A 15,711-nucleotide genomic window follows, 5' to 3' on the forward strand; every position below is an offset into this window, starting at 1 on the left:
AGAACACACCCATATTATACCTTGGCAGTAAGCATAAGGTTATTACAGAACCGCTCGCTGCCTCATCTGTATTTTGGGACAGAGTGGTTGGGTTTCCAGCCATGCATAAAAAACAACTCATTCCACATTCCACTAATAAAAATCGAAAGTTACATAACTTAGTTTATTTTGATTGCTTCGGATAAAATCTGAAGTCCAACTTTTAGCCAATGTTAAATAAACATTTTAAGCCGGAAAACCACATGCTAAATATATAGGCCAAAAAACACGTGCTTAAAGTGGGTATTTTTTTACTGCTGTTTGAGTAATGTTTATCTAAATCCGGTGCGGCAATTGGCAAAAGGACTTGCTTTATTAAAGCGTATATGGTTTCCCGCTTAAGCCACGTGTTAATACGGTAAAGAATTTCTGTATATTATCTTAAGTCGTAGCAATTGGGCTAGGGTGTTGAGATAGGAAATAATAAAGGTAAAATTTCCGGCTCATTTTCGAATGTTTGCGTGAATTACGGATTAACTATCGAACGGTTTCCAGATACTGCCTTGGTATCCTATCTCTTAGCGCTGGTTCTAAGTTTGGCTAACAGCGCAGCTTTATTTTTACGGCATAGAAGAAAAAAGCGCACGTCTGTGACGTCACAGTGGGCACAAGATATATAAGTAGCGGCCGAAACGACGGAGGGCAGAATTCAGATAATCTTCAAGATATACAGAGCAATTTTTAATCTGAAAACATCAGCAAAAATGAATACAACTAGCAATTCTACTTTGTCATGCCAGATCAACAGAAAATCAAAAGTTTACATCGCTTTTATGATACTTTGTATCCTAATTGTAACTTCAGACGCAGCTCCATACAGCAAGCACTTCTGGTAAGTAAAAACTACCAAAAATATTCCTTTTTTAAAACAAAAATTATAAATAAATATATTTAAAAACTAAATTTTCAGATTTTAACAGATGTTTTTTCATTTTCAGGCAAAAAGTTCGAAAATGCCGTGGCATCGTTTTCTTCAAATGCAAATATATCTCACACTACTGCAACCCGCGTATGCTGGTTAAGAGGAACGTCGATGAAGAAGGTGTGTTATGACGTAACAATAAATTTTACGTAATAAATATGACGTAACAATAAATTATTTAATAAAAATAAATGTTGACGAAATAATTTATAAATTTTTCGCTACACCAATAAAACGATTAGTCTCTAAAATAGAAACTATCTTTTTGCGCAAAAGAAAATTGCCAAAGGCAACAAAACAATTACGAAAATAATTTTATTATCCAGTTCTAAATTAAAAATGTCGTTTTAATATATATTTGTTTCCGATAATTTTTTGACACGTTTTATTCAATTTTTGGTGCAGCGAAAAACTCGCCGTTTTACGTTTTTAATTCTCCAAACAATTTCAAGCATATTTTAATTTAAATCCGAAACCTCACTTTTTGTGTGATATCGAAACCACTGCAACATAAACTAAATTTTTCTTTGAATTTCCAGATATCGACGATTCTACTAAACTGGTCATGTCGCGGCGTTCGAAACGTAAAGGTTTCCATGTAACTTGTCAGCTCTGCCACCGCTTCTGCTGGTGATGACGTCAGAGAAACTATGACGTCAGAGAATCTATGACGTCACGAACTCCACCCACTGCAAGAGGCATTGGGCGCCGAACGTTGTTGGACATCGGGATATATTACAACTTCCGGCGGCGGATTAGGTTCCGATGACCCGTCGACCTTGATGGATAAGGTCGATGCATGAAAACCCCCACAATATTGAGTTTCTTCAACCAAAGTCGTCATAACAGCTCGATTACGTGCCGGTTTGACCGCCAAAGAACCCGAAGTCGACACTTGCTATCCATCATTATTCAACTCTCAACAGATAGCAGCTTTCAAGGCATCCAAAATCGATATATTTTTATTTTCTTTCTTATATTTATTCCTTCTTCCCAATATACTGTTGCATTCCGTCGAGCAAATAAAGTACTTCGTAAAAAATCAAACTTCCAACGATTTTTTCGTATATTTTGTTGATGCTAGTCGAGAATTAGGAAATACCACCGCAGCTCGTTGGCTTTTTCGCAGAAAAAGAGGATAATTTCGGCGGTGATTTCATACAAAACAAGCCAGGAGATACCAAGTTATAATGACCTACTAATTAATTTTAGTATAAGCAAGCGACGGTGCCGTATCGTCGCCTATCTGTATCTAAACTACGATAGGAATTTAATTAAGATTGCACTACTGCTGCAATTCGGGCAAAATATTGATAAAACCAAGTGATAACAAATGATTCACGTACGCCCTGTCATTGCGCATGCGTGTGGGCTCGCGCATGCGCAGAAACATCGCCCATAGGTGATTTGGGAAAGTTACAAACTAATCCGAAATTAGTAACATCTGTAACGATTCTATTAGCGGTACATGCTACATGTTTAAAATCATACGCTATCTCGTCACGTATTCCTGGCCCAGTAAAAAGACGGTCGTGTAACTTTAAACTTTCCGTGTGTAATGGCTTGATGTATATAGATCTAGCACGTCCTAATCGATGTATTGAGCAGGCCATGGGTCTAGGTGTGACAATACTAAAACAATACTCGAATTGTTTAACTATGGCGTATGTGACTTAAGTTTTAACCGCCCTTTGTAACCTTTAACGTAATTTCAAGTAGGAAACTGGTATCAACAAGGTTTAAGGCCAAGATAGAAGTTTCATACGCGCAAGATTTAAAACCCACTAACAAGTTTCTTACTTTTTAGACGTAATCTCGTGATTACAAAACGGTTCGATTTCGAATTGGATTACAGTTTAGAACTATCGCTAATTCTTTGCAGAGAAAAGCACCGAGCCGTGAAATTGATTACATTTGTTGGCTGGATCTACGTGACCGTGAAAATCCGCTACACAATGTATCGTCTTAGCGCTTGACAGGCGCAGGGTGTACTGACATTTTGTAATTTAATGCCGAACGTAGGATCAGACACGTATTTGACAGGTAAACACGAAAACCTACTTTATTAATTATGATTCGACGAAGTATATATTAGACACGTGTAACGTATCGCTATACCTGTTACGTACATATAACAGTAATGTACGTCTCAAATTGTGTGCTCTGGTATTAACGTGTGTTTGGGGGTCACGGAAAAGACAATATTTACATGTACGTATTAATATTTCGAAACAAATTTTCCGAAATATAAAAGCATATAGTAGGGTGGGGGAGACGGGACTTAGCACATAATATCCAAATTTTCTGATCGTGTTTTAAACAATTAACAACGGTCGATAGGAGTCGTGAGAATACGGTTTTAGAATTTTTAGAATGTAAAGAAAATGCGTTTAAATTATAATTCTGTTAACTTGGATTAGTTACAGTTAGAGCAGTTTCCGTTTGTTTAATTTTGTCTCACGACCTCGTTAGTATTAACAGTATTAAGTCCAATAAAACTAAACACGTAAACGCTCTGCCCCGGTAACTATATTTATAAACAATGGTGGCCAAAACAGCCACCATGTAGGAGTAACGGACATTGTTCAATTCAAGTTTATAACTTGTTAACGACTTCTAAAGACAGAATTAATCCGGGCAGGCGACTAATTACGCAGTGGTTACGTAACCATACGTAAGCCTTATAATTAAGAGGCGATAGTTTTCAAACTGTTTACATTTACTAATTACTCTGAGTCGGTTTAAAGCATTGGTTTAGGGTAATTTTATGACAGCTCACGGAACTGCGACCTTTAACCTAGTCGATGTCGTCTTTTGTTCAAGCACCTATACGACTAATGCGTTTTTCAGTCAAATAATGTGGCTGTTTTGTAACGAGTATAGTTGGATGGGTAATGTTTTCATTCTCTTTTGCCCTTTTATTTTGTAGTAAAATAGTATTTATATAATTTTAAACCGGCCTTTTCCTTCTAACTAGTAGTTACAGCTGAGTTTCTAAAAACGAATCCTTTACCTTTGTTTAAGCCACATTTTTTCGTAAGCAAGTTTTACAATCACTTTTATGTATAAAAATCATGCAACGTATGCCGAAATAACTCGGTGCACAGCTTTAAAACTGTTCAATACAGCTGCCGTAAAAAAAATAGGACATAAAAATAGATTTAACTTTAGCAACCGCAAATTTTAATTGAACTTTTTGTAACCATGTTATAAACTTTTCCATCTTCTCGTGGGTGGCCTTCTGGCATGACCTAGTACTATCGGCAATAAAACCGCTTTTGATAACCGTAAATTAGTTGTACCTCGTTTAGAGCTATCTGATGCGTTATAACCAATTTATGGGCGCTGATTTAATAAGGTTGATGTCGAATAAGACATATAGGGCGCTTAAGTGTGATAAATTGTGAGCGGTTTTGTTGGCGTTTTATTAACAAAAACAAACACGTTGAATAATTACCGGGTGTGGGAATCTCTGTACGTATACTGTGTGTAATGTACACAACTTCTACGGTTTACACGCTAATTTTATATGACTGTTTTCACAATATAATTATTATTGCATATATAGGGATAAAATGAAAAAAAAATGTGCAAATATTATCAAAAAGTGGAAAAATATTGTCCAATATTATAAAAATGCACAAATAATGTGCCAATATTATAACAAAGTATTTTTGCGCGTTTTCAGTATTGTAATTTTGCAAAATTTGGGCAATTTACTCTTTTTGTCAATTCTTTTGCAGAAATCCGACTTATCCATGTATTAAGATTAAACGATTCCGTCAACAACTTTAAAGCTTAAGTTATGCTGCAGCTATTACTGTACGTCACTTATTTTGTGCGTTTTGAATAGGATTAGTATGATTACACATGATGCTTACTTTAATGTTTACCCTTTTTATCCGAAAGAGTTTAGTTCATGTCCACAATGACGTCAAAATGGCTTCTGTGTGCACACAATGGCCCCAGTGTTCTAGTGGCATTTAAATGTCAACAGAAACTGGCGGGAAAAGTAAGCATAATGTACAGTTTTAAAGCCAGAAAGGCGCCTGGAATAGCAACATATACGTGGTAAACACACGTTAGAACACCATAGCGTTAAATAAATAACCATTAGGCCCGTAATGCACTTTAATGTGACATTAATGCACACAAAATCTTGCAAACAATCTCAGTACCAAGCAGATTTCTCAGTAACTTCAGCAGGGTGGGAATTCGATTTACTGTTCAAAGGTTGCATATTTACCACATACTGTTTGTTTTTGCTAAAATTTTGCCCGGAACTGAAATGCCGCAAGCCCCCAAGGCTAGCACCACACAAATACACTGTGACTATGAGATAACCTATAGGAAATGTCACTTATAAAGCGTTTAATATCCAATACCAAAAATACAGGTAAAGAAATCGTTGTAGAATGTAATTGCAACAGCACTACTCGCAAAATTTCAATGTTTTATGTTTACTTACTATCCTGCAACTGCGCAACATTCTTAGGCCTTCAATATATGTGTATATTTAATGAAATAATGAATATGCACTTGTAAAGTCCGATCAGACATAAAGTAAGTGTTTGTAATGTATTCAGCTCTTGACTTGAACCAGTTTGACCACCCCAATGGTATAATTCGTAATGTTCCAATTTTAGTTTGTTTGCAGTTAGCGTAATATACGAGTTTAACGCCAGCCATTATCGGGACAGCGCCTCTAAATTACTACAATAAGGGTATTTATATGGGTGTAGCCGCAGCTAAAAGGTTATGTTTAGGGGTTTACGTCTTTAGCCACAATAGGAAACGTTTTGTGCCAAGGCATTATTAACGCGGTGTACTAAATCCGGCAGTTAGGACTTATGGGGTGGTTTTAAAACGGTTTAATGCGGCCATATTAGCCCCTAAGCCAAGAAAAGGCTTAAATTGCCAAAGCTGTCACACGATCTTTTGACCCTGACCGGGTTTACAGAAAAGTAACATGTCCGCTGGTACTGATTATAGATTTTTTAGTATCACATACGGTTTTGTGAGTCTGTTTCATAATAAATGCCATGAAGACCACAGTTCATTCTTTTAAACACGGGCTTGATTAGAAGCGGAAAGTCTTACTCCTAAAACAACCAAACGGTTTTACGTATCATAGGTTGGGGTAACATGATCTATGTTTTCATTTTCTTTTTTCGTCTTATTTCATAGTAAACTCGGAATATTTATAGAACTACTGTGACTGCCAAGTAACTTGAATCATTTTTATGTTGGTAAAGGCCAATACATTTTGAAGTGCGTATGGGCCTCTGTATATGTTGTGTCTTGTACGCATACGTTGTTCCAACTTTTAAAACATGATTACACAATGGCGACTTATCAAACAGCGTCATTAAGTCCAACTTAAACAGCACCAATAAAACCAAACGGTATGCCAGCACGTGTCACCTTGATTACATGCAAAATATTTATTCGCATAGTTCCTAAAAGCAGCTATCAGTTTACGAAGTATGAACGTCAGTCACTGACGAAACCTTCTCCGGTACTGTCAGAGTTAACTCTAAACAACAACACGTCTTCGCTGCAATGCGGTTGCAACTTATATTTTCGCTAAACATGAACTAAGTATACGTAGATTGTACAAAGATAGCGATATTCAATGGCTTGTACGTTCGCAGGTTTTCTAGATTACTCAAGATAGTCGCGAATACGTCACGTTTCAACTCATTACACTTTAACCTCATTGAGTTAGAGTTACGATTTCGTAAGTTTTCAACTAAATATTATTATTTTCGAGCCAAATGTTTTTGAGCTTGTTGAACTACTGAAAGGGTGTTAGGTTTCTGATAAATGCAGCTATAAAATATTAAACGCATGTAGCATGGGTGGTCTGGAAACGTAATGGCCACTTCTTGTCACGAAATGTAATGAATCATTGTTAATGTTTAAAAATCTTTTAAATATTGATGTAAAACCTGCATCACGTGCGTCAAAGCTAACGTACGAAAAACCATGTTATCTTTTCGTTTATGCTGACATTGCCCTAATCGCATATTTTACGTCACCTACGTCAGCGTGGAACATGCTGTGGTCCAGCAACACTATCACAATGACGCAGACCCCGTTTGCGGTAAATAAAACACTCTATAGCGCCACTTTCTGTCAAAACAAATTAGATATCTTTAGCCGTTAAGCAGAGGTAGAGATCCACTTTAAAAATTAATAACTCCCTATGCATTATCAAGTTATTATATCGGCACAACGTGTGTAGTTACGATTTAAACAGTATAGAATGATGCAATTTATTGTAGGGGCCTAGTAAATAGGACTAGAAACAGTATTGTAGCTATTTTAATATTTAGTTCTTATTCTTGGCATAGGAAAATGTATATACTTTTATTTGTAGGTTTAACAGCCACACTTTAATGAAAAACTCTTACTCAAAAGTGTTTTAACAACTGTCGTTTTGCTGCTATAGTTCCCACCTCTTTGCTGTTTTAATAAATTGCTGTATTTAAAAGGATAAATACAATTTATGTTATGTGTGAGCTGTGAACCATTAACTGTATTTCTACAATTAAACAGCAGGTATATCTTATGGTGTAGGTTGTATTTTTACTTATTTTTGACAGTAATTAGACCATGGCTTCAAAAGCATTACCAATTCTGTTCTATAATCTTGGCGGGGAAATGCTCTATGTTCTTGACCAGCGGTTAAAGGCTCAAAACATCGCAGAAGATCGTTCTACGCAAGTTATAGAAGAAATTGTTTCGACTATGTTTAACCCCCAACTCTTTAAAGAAATGATGAAACCTCAAGATTTATACAGTAAACAAGCAATGAGAAACATGTTTAGTAAATTAGTGCATTCATCAATCATGAGAGTAAATTCTGAGAGCATGGAAAAACTATATGACTTGATGGTTATGGCTGTTAAATACCAAGTCACTCAAGTTCCAGACCCATATAGTCTATTACATGTGACACTAAATCATCTGGATTCTGTGTTAAAGTTTATAGAAGGGAATTCAGCTATTTTGAGCAAAGTACATTATGTTTATAATGGCTTGGTAAAAGCATATGGGTCTCTTTCTACGTTTGAGTATATACAGATTCGCCAATGCTTGTTGGCATTTTTACAAGATATTAACAACAAAGTTTCAATATATCTTACTGGTAAAGTACAAAACGAAGATGGTCGATTTGTGATAAAAAAATCTGGAGAAGTCTCTAAAGGCAGTGATGTTCCAGGCACTATTCAACTTTTCAGAGGAAAAAAAAGAGAAGTGGTCAATTTCAACTCGGAAACAAAATTTACGCCGAACGTCCCGATTTTTGGGCTTTCTAATGATATAGGTGGTAAAAGATCCACTTTGCTTGGCACCAATGTGTATTTAAACTGCGGAAATGCTGATTATATGATTGCTACTGACAGTAGTGCCTCCAGCTCAATGAAAGAAAGCCATAAAAGAGCCAAAGCTGAACTAGGACTACTAGCTCAACTACTAGGCTCTGATAAGCCCACAACTTCTAACGACTTCAAGTTGCAGCTTTTTACGAATGCTGAAACTGTTCCAGTTACCCCAAAATCAAGTAATTCTACCCCAACGCATAATGTTATTGCCATTAAAGCGGAAAGAACAGGCAGAGAGGAGTTGTCACAAATAGTTGACGAGATGACAATTACTTCGGCGTCAAGTAAAACTAGCGCAGGAGAAGACCTGTTGTCGCTTATGGATTCGTTTTAAATTGTTGCAATTTGAGTAGATTTTGACCATGTGTATCCAGGAGTTTACAAATGGATGTATTTTTAACTGTATTTTACAACTTTTTTTTAAGGGTGAAAACCAGATGCGAGGCCTATTTAGCATGGTTATTACTTATTGTATGCTTTAATACCCCCTGCCCCCCTAAATACACACCTGATTAGGACCATATATATTCTACAGAATAAAAAGACTGTATGTCTCATATTCGGATTACTGGCTAATATTGTTAGTATTAATTATTTTACTGTTGTTTTAGTTATAGTTCATTATTTTTATTTTTCTGTTAAATTTTATCTGCTACCACTGTTTGTTTTTATCATTTTTTTATTCTGCAATGGTACTTTCATAATTAATAGGTACTGCCCGAAAATCTATTTTAATTCATTTTATACAAATGGGTTTAACGTTTAAAAAAGTTTTAAAAATATATTATTTTATTACTTTTTGTAACTCTTTTTACGTTTCAAGTATTTTCAAAACCATTAACGTTTAAAATTTTGGAAATGTTTTACAGTTTTTTTTATTTGTTGTAAAGCAAATTCTTTTTTTTAATGTTTTTACATTTTTTAAAATTACATTTGACTTTTTATAAATCAGCTAATATATGTATGATAAATTGATACCTATACTTTATAATACACATATATATATATATATATGCTTTATTGCTTTATATATTTAAATGGCCAAACTATTGGGTTAAATAAATGTCAATACAAGTTATTGATGTGAGCCAAAATGTGGCCAAGAATTCTTAGATTAATTTAGCTTTTACTTGTTAGTAAGCACTGTGTTGTAGTTTCACCATAAATGTATTCTGTAGAAGGTAATGTCCGCTAGTAATTTTATTGAGTTGAATAAATTATTATCAAGACAGAGTTACTTAGGTGGTTGGAACCCTACTGCACAAGATTACAAGTAAGAAGTTTTGTTTCAATTTATCAATAAATGAATGAATAGAACATATTTATCCCTGCATGACAGGGCGACGACTGTTGTTATAATATGAGTGTTCTGTTTCATACACCCTGTGCCTGCTTAAGCTTTGTGGGTGATTATTTTTGGAGGTGTTTATGCTATTATATAAGGGTGAGGTCTTCAGTGAGGCACACCTGGGACTTGGGATGTAGACTTATTTGATCCCAGACTATAGGGACATCTTTTTAAAAAAACAAATAATTATTTCCAGAGTTTTATCTGAACTGCCATCTCAGTTGCCAGCAGAACTAATTCATCTAAAAAGGTGGAAAACTCATCTTACAGTTTCAGAAACATTAAAAAATAAGTTCCCCACAAAATTATCAGGTAAGTAATGAATTACATCACAAAATTTTAACTATCATTTCGGTATTAGTTATTTTGAAGTGAAAATAACACTGTGCCATGTTTTAGGCACATCATCAAAAATGCCGACTCAACAACATTTATCACCAGAGGAAAAGAAGTCACTCATCACCAGAAATTTGCAGGTGATGCTTTATATTAAAACCATAACTAAATGAAACCCACAATAGTAGCAGCCACGAGTTTTGAACCTGTAACTTCTGGGCTAAAGGCAAGCGTGCTAACTATTGTACCATCACCCACAAGTAACATACATGGTAACTTGTAAGTAACATACATGGTTACTTGTAAGTAACATACATGGTAGATTAAAATCTGACAGGAGGTGTATAAAACAGAACACCCGTGTTTTACTGACTGTCGTTTTCCGGCCACTTAAGGACAAAGCAAGTTACGTTTATTCATTCGTGGCGATTGTTTTAACGTATATTTGTTGTTTTTAATGCATAGGAGGTCTTAGGAGAAGACAAAATGACAGAAATTCTACAAACACGAGATTTAAAGGTTTACTGGGGTACAGCTACTACAGGGAAACCCCATGTTGCATATTTTGTACCTATGTCAAAAATTGGGGACTTTCTTAAAGCAGGTTGTGAGGTGCGGTGGTTTTGTAATATTTTTTGTTGATTTTTTTGTCTTCGGCAATCATTTTTTTAATTTCTAAATATTTTATAACTTTGACATTTCATTTTATCTCATTTTAAAATATCTAAATTTGAACTAATTTTGCTCTACAGGTGACAATCTTGTTAGCAGACTTGCATGCTTATTTAGACAACATGAAAGCACCCTGGGATTTACTGGTTCTTAGATCCAAGTAGGATATTTAAATGAATTAAATTTATTTATCTTTGTGTGGCAGGCAGCAACAGTTGTTATAACACGGATGTTATGTTTCGTAAAAAAGAGATTTTTAAATAATAATAATAATAATAATGACCACAGGGTTGGAGCAATTGCCATTAAGTGTATTGCCTAGGAAAACAGGCTATAGTTTTCTAATGTATTTAAGCAAAAATTAAAATGATGTTAAATTTTGTATATAAAATAGTTAATAAAAAATGTTGTATTTTTAAAATTTTAATTAAAATTCTCCATTTTTGTTCCCAAGGTATTACGAGCATGTAATAAAAGCCATGCTACGCTCCATTGGTGTTCCCTTGGAAAAACTGAAGTTCGTGCAAGGTACAGACTACCAACTAAGCCGAGAATATACTTTGGACGTTTACAGACTTTCTTCTGTTGTAACCGAGGTTAGCGCATTTTTTTACAAATAATTTGAACGTTTTTAGTAACAAATAAATTGTAACAATGAAACCCCTAATTTTTTGGGATAACTCTAGTCCAGCTCAGTGGCCAAGAGGTTGTGTGTTACAGATTGGAGCTGTTACCATTGTGGGCGTAGGTTTTCCTGCGCAGTACACTTAACGGCAATTGCAGAAATATTTTGGTCAATGGTTTTAGAAAGTCTTGTAAAAATTTATGTTTTGCCTAAAATTTCGGGGAATTTTATTAAAAGTTTAACTTTAAAAGGCTAATCCCTTGTTTGGACCATTGCGTTTTAATTAAAATGGTCTTATTAAGAATTACATTACCTCACTAATTTACCACTTTACAAGTTCTTATCCTTACAGTCAGTATATAGATACTAAATACCATAGTGGTAAATATTAACCACAATTGTAAATATATCGTTATTTGCCTTTTTTTTGCAGCATGACGCTAAAAAAGCTGGCGCTGAAGTTGTTAAACAAGTTGAACATCCGTTGCTTAGTGGTTTGCTCTACCCTGGATTGCAGGTGTGCATTTTGTGTGTTTTGCATTTTTTATTAATGCATGTTTTTGTTTTTTTTATAAAATGCAGGGAAGATAGGAATAAGTAGATACACAATCCTGTAAAATTTATATTGGTTGTAATGTTTACTGATTATTAATGCAGTGCAGAATTTGTTCGGGTATACCTGCCCTGTGAAATGCCGAATAAAATTAGCATTTTTACTGAAAGAGCTACATTGTAATACATTATACCTGGTAAATATATATATATAATGTTTTATGTTTCATAACCAGGCTTTAGATGAAGAATATTTAAAAGTGGACGCACAGTTTGGTGGTGTTGACCAACGCAAGATATTCACATTTGCTGAAAAGGTAAAAATAACATTTACGTTACTTTGCTTTTTTTTATAATAAAATTTTTTACCATACGTTTTCAAATCATCATATTTAAAGTTGTATATTATATGCTTTTTGTTTTAACCATTACAAGTACATTATATAATATATATATATTATACAATTTTGATTTACTTTTGTACACTCTGTTATTACAATATGGACAGTTACACAATGGTTTAATATACGTCCTGGCAGCAACAACATATATGAATACACTTCCTCTTAAATTCCTCCTTATTTAAGCACAGTATCATATTACCAATACTATTATAGTAATTCCATTGAAATAGTTTTGTAAATACATATTTTAAACTTGTAATTGTTAATTGAAGCAGTATAGTCTATACTTAACTATTTCGTGTTCAATTACCATGTTGGTACTTCCTATAACACATTAATATATATATTTATATATGTATACACAATGTGTTATAATATGTATATATTTATATATATAGTTGATTTAAAATTTTAATTTTCAGGCAATGCCAGCTTTGGGTTATACGAAGCGAATCCATCTTATGAACCCCATGGTCCCTGGTCTTACTGGGACCAAGATGAGTTCTTCTGTTGAGGTAAGATGGTCTTACATTTCAAATATTGTAAAACTATTCAAAAAAGTTGATGTGTATATTGTATAAGATAGATGTGATGACACTGTTCCGTTTTAAATTGTGTAAAAATGTTTGAAATTTGGTGTATAGGTAACTCTGTAAAAGTGTTTTTAAATTTTCTACATAGCTTTATATATATATACTCTATTCTATTTAAATACTATTCTATATAGGTGAGGCCCCATGGCATGCACACCATGGTCCCTGGGAAGTAGGCCAGATTTATCCCATTTCCCCAACATAGTATTAAATAAAAGTGAACTTAATTCATATTTTTTTAGGAATCTAAAATTGATCTCCTCGATGACCCAGCCGCTGTTAAAAGAAAGTTGAAAAAGGCTTTCTGTGAGCCAGGAAATGTAGAAAACAATGGAGTTCTTTCATTTGTAAAGTCTGTAGTCTTCCCAATACTTGGAGGTAATTTTAAAGTTGCATTTAGTTGTTTAAATCCAAGTTTTTATACTACTGAATGCTGTAACCATAGTTGTCAAATGTATATTATAGAACCTCGTTGATTAATGTGGAGAATGCAGTATAGACTTATCCTATCTTGCACCTAATGTCTGCAATTTTATATTCCAGAGATTGAGATTGTACGTAAAGAGGAATACGGTGGAAATGTCAATTACACCGAATATGAGAAATTAGTGGATGATTTTGCAAAAGAGGTGATTTAAAATACATTTGTTTTCTTTCAGTTACTTAAATTAAAACTTTTTTTTTATATACGAAAAACTGGATATTTTAGTTTATTTCACTTCAAATAGTTGCGATTTTTGAATAAATATTTTATTCAAGTTATTTATACTAAATTTGCATTTTTTATTCTGTTAAAGGCAGTCCACCCTGGTGACTTGAAAGCATCGGTAGTTGTGATAATAAACAAACTGCTTCAACCAATTCAAGAAGAATTTAAAAACCCAGAACTTATCAAATTAACCAAAGAAGCCTACCCACCTCCACAGAAAACTAAAACCAGTAAGTCATATTTAAGTTTTGTATTTAAAAATAACATTGTTATTCAATCAATTTTCATTTTTGGTATGAGACTAAATATTTAAAATTGTGAAAAAGTTAGTAAAATACTAAAGAGTTTTAATTATTTTATGCTATTTATGCTATAAAGAGTTTTAGTTATTTTATGGTATGCCTTTGTTTTATGATTATTTTACCTCTATTTTTTATAATTTTTAATTAGTTATGATTTTATAACCGCCATTTTTTCTGTGTTTCTAAATTTCCCTTTCATGCACCACACACTTAAACTTAACTTTCAACAGAACCCTCCTCAAAGTCAAAATCCACCCCAACCCCGAACACTGATGAGCTAAACCCTAACAGATTGGATTTGAGGGTTGGACAAATTATTAAAGCAGAGAAAGTAAGATAGTTATACCACTGTATTGTTTGTTAGGGTGCCTGCCTTTAACTAAAATAATACGGGTTTAAAAGACTTAATTTTTGCTACTATTGTAGGTGTGTGTGTCCTTGGGCAAAGCACCTTACTACAACTGCTCCAATCCAGTGGTCACTAATGGGTTGTCTAAATATCAGCCATACACAACAAATTAGAAATCCCTAAAACTATTACTCACAAAATTACATATGTGGTAGCTCATAATCTTGCACGAGGTGTAAAACAGAACATATGTGTTATAACGACTGTCAATGCCCTGCCACACAGAAATAAACAAGTTATATCCATTCAAATGTCATTCATTCAAATGTATTAATACAGCATCCAGATGCTGACTCCCTTTATCTTGAAACGATTGACTTTGGTGAAGAAAGTGGTCCACGAACTGTCGTGTCAGGATTAGCTGGTCTTGTACCACTAGAGGCACTACAGGGCAGATTGATTATCGGCTTATGTAACTTGAAGCCGCAAAAAATGAGGGGAATTGAATCGCAAGCTATGCTGCTATGTGCAAGTATTAAGTAAGTTTGGTTTGGTATGAGAGTCTTTGGTTTAAAAAGTTTATTATATTTGGTTTGGTATAAGAATCTAAATATTTAAATCACATAAACTATTTTTATAAAATAACAATTTTTTATCTCCTTGAGTACACAGCAGAGTTAAATCAAGTAAAACAGCGAAGAGAAGAAAATTCGCAGCAAAACAATAGTTAAAAAGGATATTTTGCATTTCTTTTTTTACCGTAAAATTGCTAGAAGATCTATTTACAATCTATGCTATGCTTGACAGCAACATTATATATGTTTTACATAATTTTAAGGTCTGAAACAAGCAAAGAAGTAGAACCACTTGACCCACCAGCAGGTTCCACTGCAGGTGACAAAGTATTTATTGAGGGGGTGAATCAAGTCACACCAGATGAAAGGTTGAACCCAAAGAAAAAAGTTTGGGAAAAACTTCAGGTATTTTAAATAAAGACGGTAATTTATGTCGGTATTTTGTAATTGGTGTTATGTTGACTGTGTCCTTGGGCAATACACTTAATGACATTTGCACCAACACAGTAGTTTATGAGTTTTTAAACTGTCAGTTTTTGTAGGCAGGCATAAGGTGTATGAAACATAATATCCGTGTTTAACGATTGTCCTTGTTTCACCATGCAAAGATAATTAAATAAGGTTATCTCATTAATTATATTTTTGTAACTAACTTTATATTTTAGGTTGATTTATTAGTCACTAAAGAAGGAATTGCAACGTGGCAAGGGAAGAATATTGTTACGTCAAAAGGGTCAATAACAGCGGCAAATTTACGTGGTTCTAGTATTAGTTAATTGTGGGATAACTATCCTGTTTTGGTCTCGGTAGTGTGTTTGTGTTTTATCTGGTGAAGAAATGTTTGCGGTTGGATTTGTAGAAGAATTGGTTCAATAAAAAGTGCAATTACACATG

At 34.0% G+C, this 15,711-nt stretch overlaps 3 protein-coding genes across 3 annotated transcripts; all 3 read left to right on the plus strand.

Annotated features, from left to right (window-relative positions):
- Nucleotides 1–431: 431 nt before the first annotated feature.
- LOC149734873 (uncharacterized) lies at nt 432–2,008 on the plus strand. The gene is made up of 3 exons (XM_089879698.1): nt 432–871; nt 978–1,081; nt 1,501–2,008. The coding sequence occupies exons 1-3, from the start codon at nt 744–746 to the stop codon at nt 1,593–1,595; spliced, it is 327 nt and encodes a 108-aa protein (XP_089735824.1). The 5' UTR covers nt 432–743; the 3' UTR covers nt 1,596–2,008.
- Nucleotides 2,009–7,185: 5,177 nt separating this feature from the next.
- Nucleotides 7,186–9,532, plus strand: LOC149734874 (protein OSCP1-like). Its single transcript, XM_089879681.1, has one exon. The coding sequence runs from the start codon at nt 7,580–7,582 to the stop codon at nt 8,684–8,686; it is 1,107 nt and encodes a 368-aa protein (XP_089735807.1). The 5' UTR covers nt 7,186–7,579; the 3' UTR covers nt 8,687–9,532.
- LOC149734875 (tyrosine--tRNA ligase, cytoplasmic-like) lies at nt 9,404–15,707 on the plus strand. Its single transcript, XM_089879671.1, has 16 exons — nt 9,404–9,625; nt 9,897–10,012; nt 10,100–10,176; nt 10,502–10,648; nt 10,789–10,868; nt 11,163–11,304; nt 11,767–11,850; nt 12,122–12,202; nt 12,712–12,804; nt 13,125–13,260; nt 13,426–13,511; nt 13,680–13,821; nt 14,124–14,224; nt 14,582–14,781; nt 15,081–15,222; nt 15,483–15,707. Exons 1-16 carry the CDS (start codon nt 9,537–9,539, stop codon nt 15,591–15,593), a joined length of 1,827 nt encoding a protein of 608 aa, XP_089735797.1. The 5' UTR covers nt 9,404–9,536; the 3' UTR covers nt 15,594–15,707.
- The last annotated feature ends 4 nt before the right edge of the window (nt 15,708–15,711 follow it).

The sequence above is a fragment of the Ciona robusta genome, chromosome 6 (genome assembly GCF_009617815.1).
Source record: "Ciona robusta chromosome 6, ASM961781v2".
Lineage (NCBI taxonomy): Eukaryota > Metazoa > Chordata > Ascidiacea > Phlebobranchia > Cionidae > Ciona > Ciona robusta.

What these genes read in the sequence shown, in the direction of transcription:
- LOC149734873 (XM_089879698.1), top strand. Translation starts at nt 744, where the DNA reads ATGAATACAACTAGCAATTCTACTTTGTCATGCCAGATCAACAGAAAA. An exon ending in CCATACAGCAAGCACTTCTG is followed by an intron (nt 872 to 977) that starts GTAAGTAAAAAC and finishes TTTCATTTTCAG; the next exon opens with GCAAAAAGTTCGAAAATGCC. An exon ending in GAGGAACGTCGATGAAGAAG is followed by an intron (nt 1,082 to 1,500) that starts GTGTGTTATGAC and finishes TTGAATTTCCAG; the next exon opens with ATATCGACGATTCTACTAAA.
- LOC149734874 (XM_089879681.1), top strand. Translation starts at nt 7,580, where the DNA reads ATGGCTTCAAAAGCATTACCAATTCTGTTCTATAATCTTGGCGGGGAA.
- LOC149734875 (XM_089879671.1), top strand. Translation starts at nt 9,537, where the DNA reads ATGTCCGCTAGTAATTTTATTGAGTTGAATAAATTATTATCAAGACAG. An exon ending in TGGATGATTTTGCAAAAGAG is followed by an intron (nt 13,512 to 13,679) that starts GTGATTTAAAAT and finishes ATTCTGTTAAAG; the next exon opens with GCAGTCCACCCTGGTGACTT. An exon ending in AAATTATTAAAGCAGAGAAA is followed by an intron (nt 14,225 to 14,581) that starts GTAAGATAGTTA and finishes GTATTAATACAG; the next exon opens with CATCCAGATGCTGACTCCCT.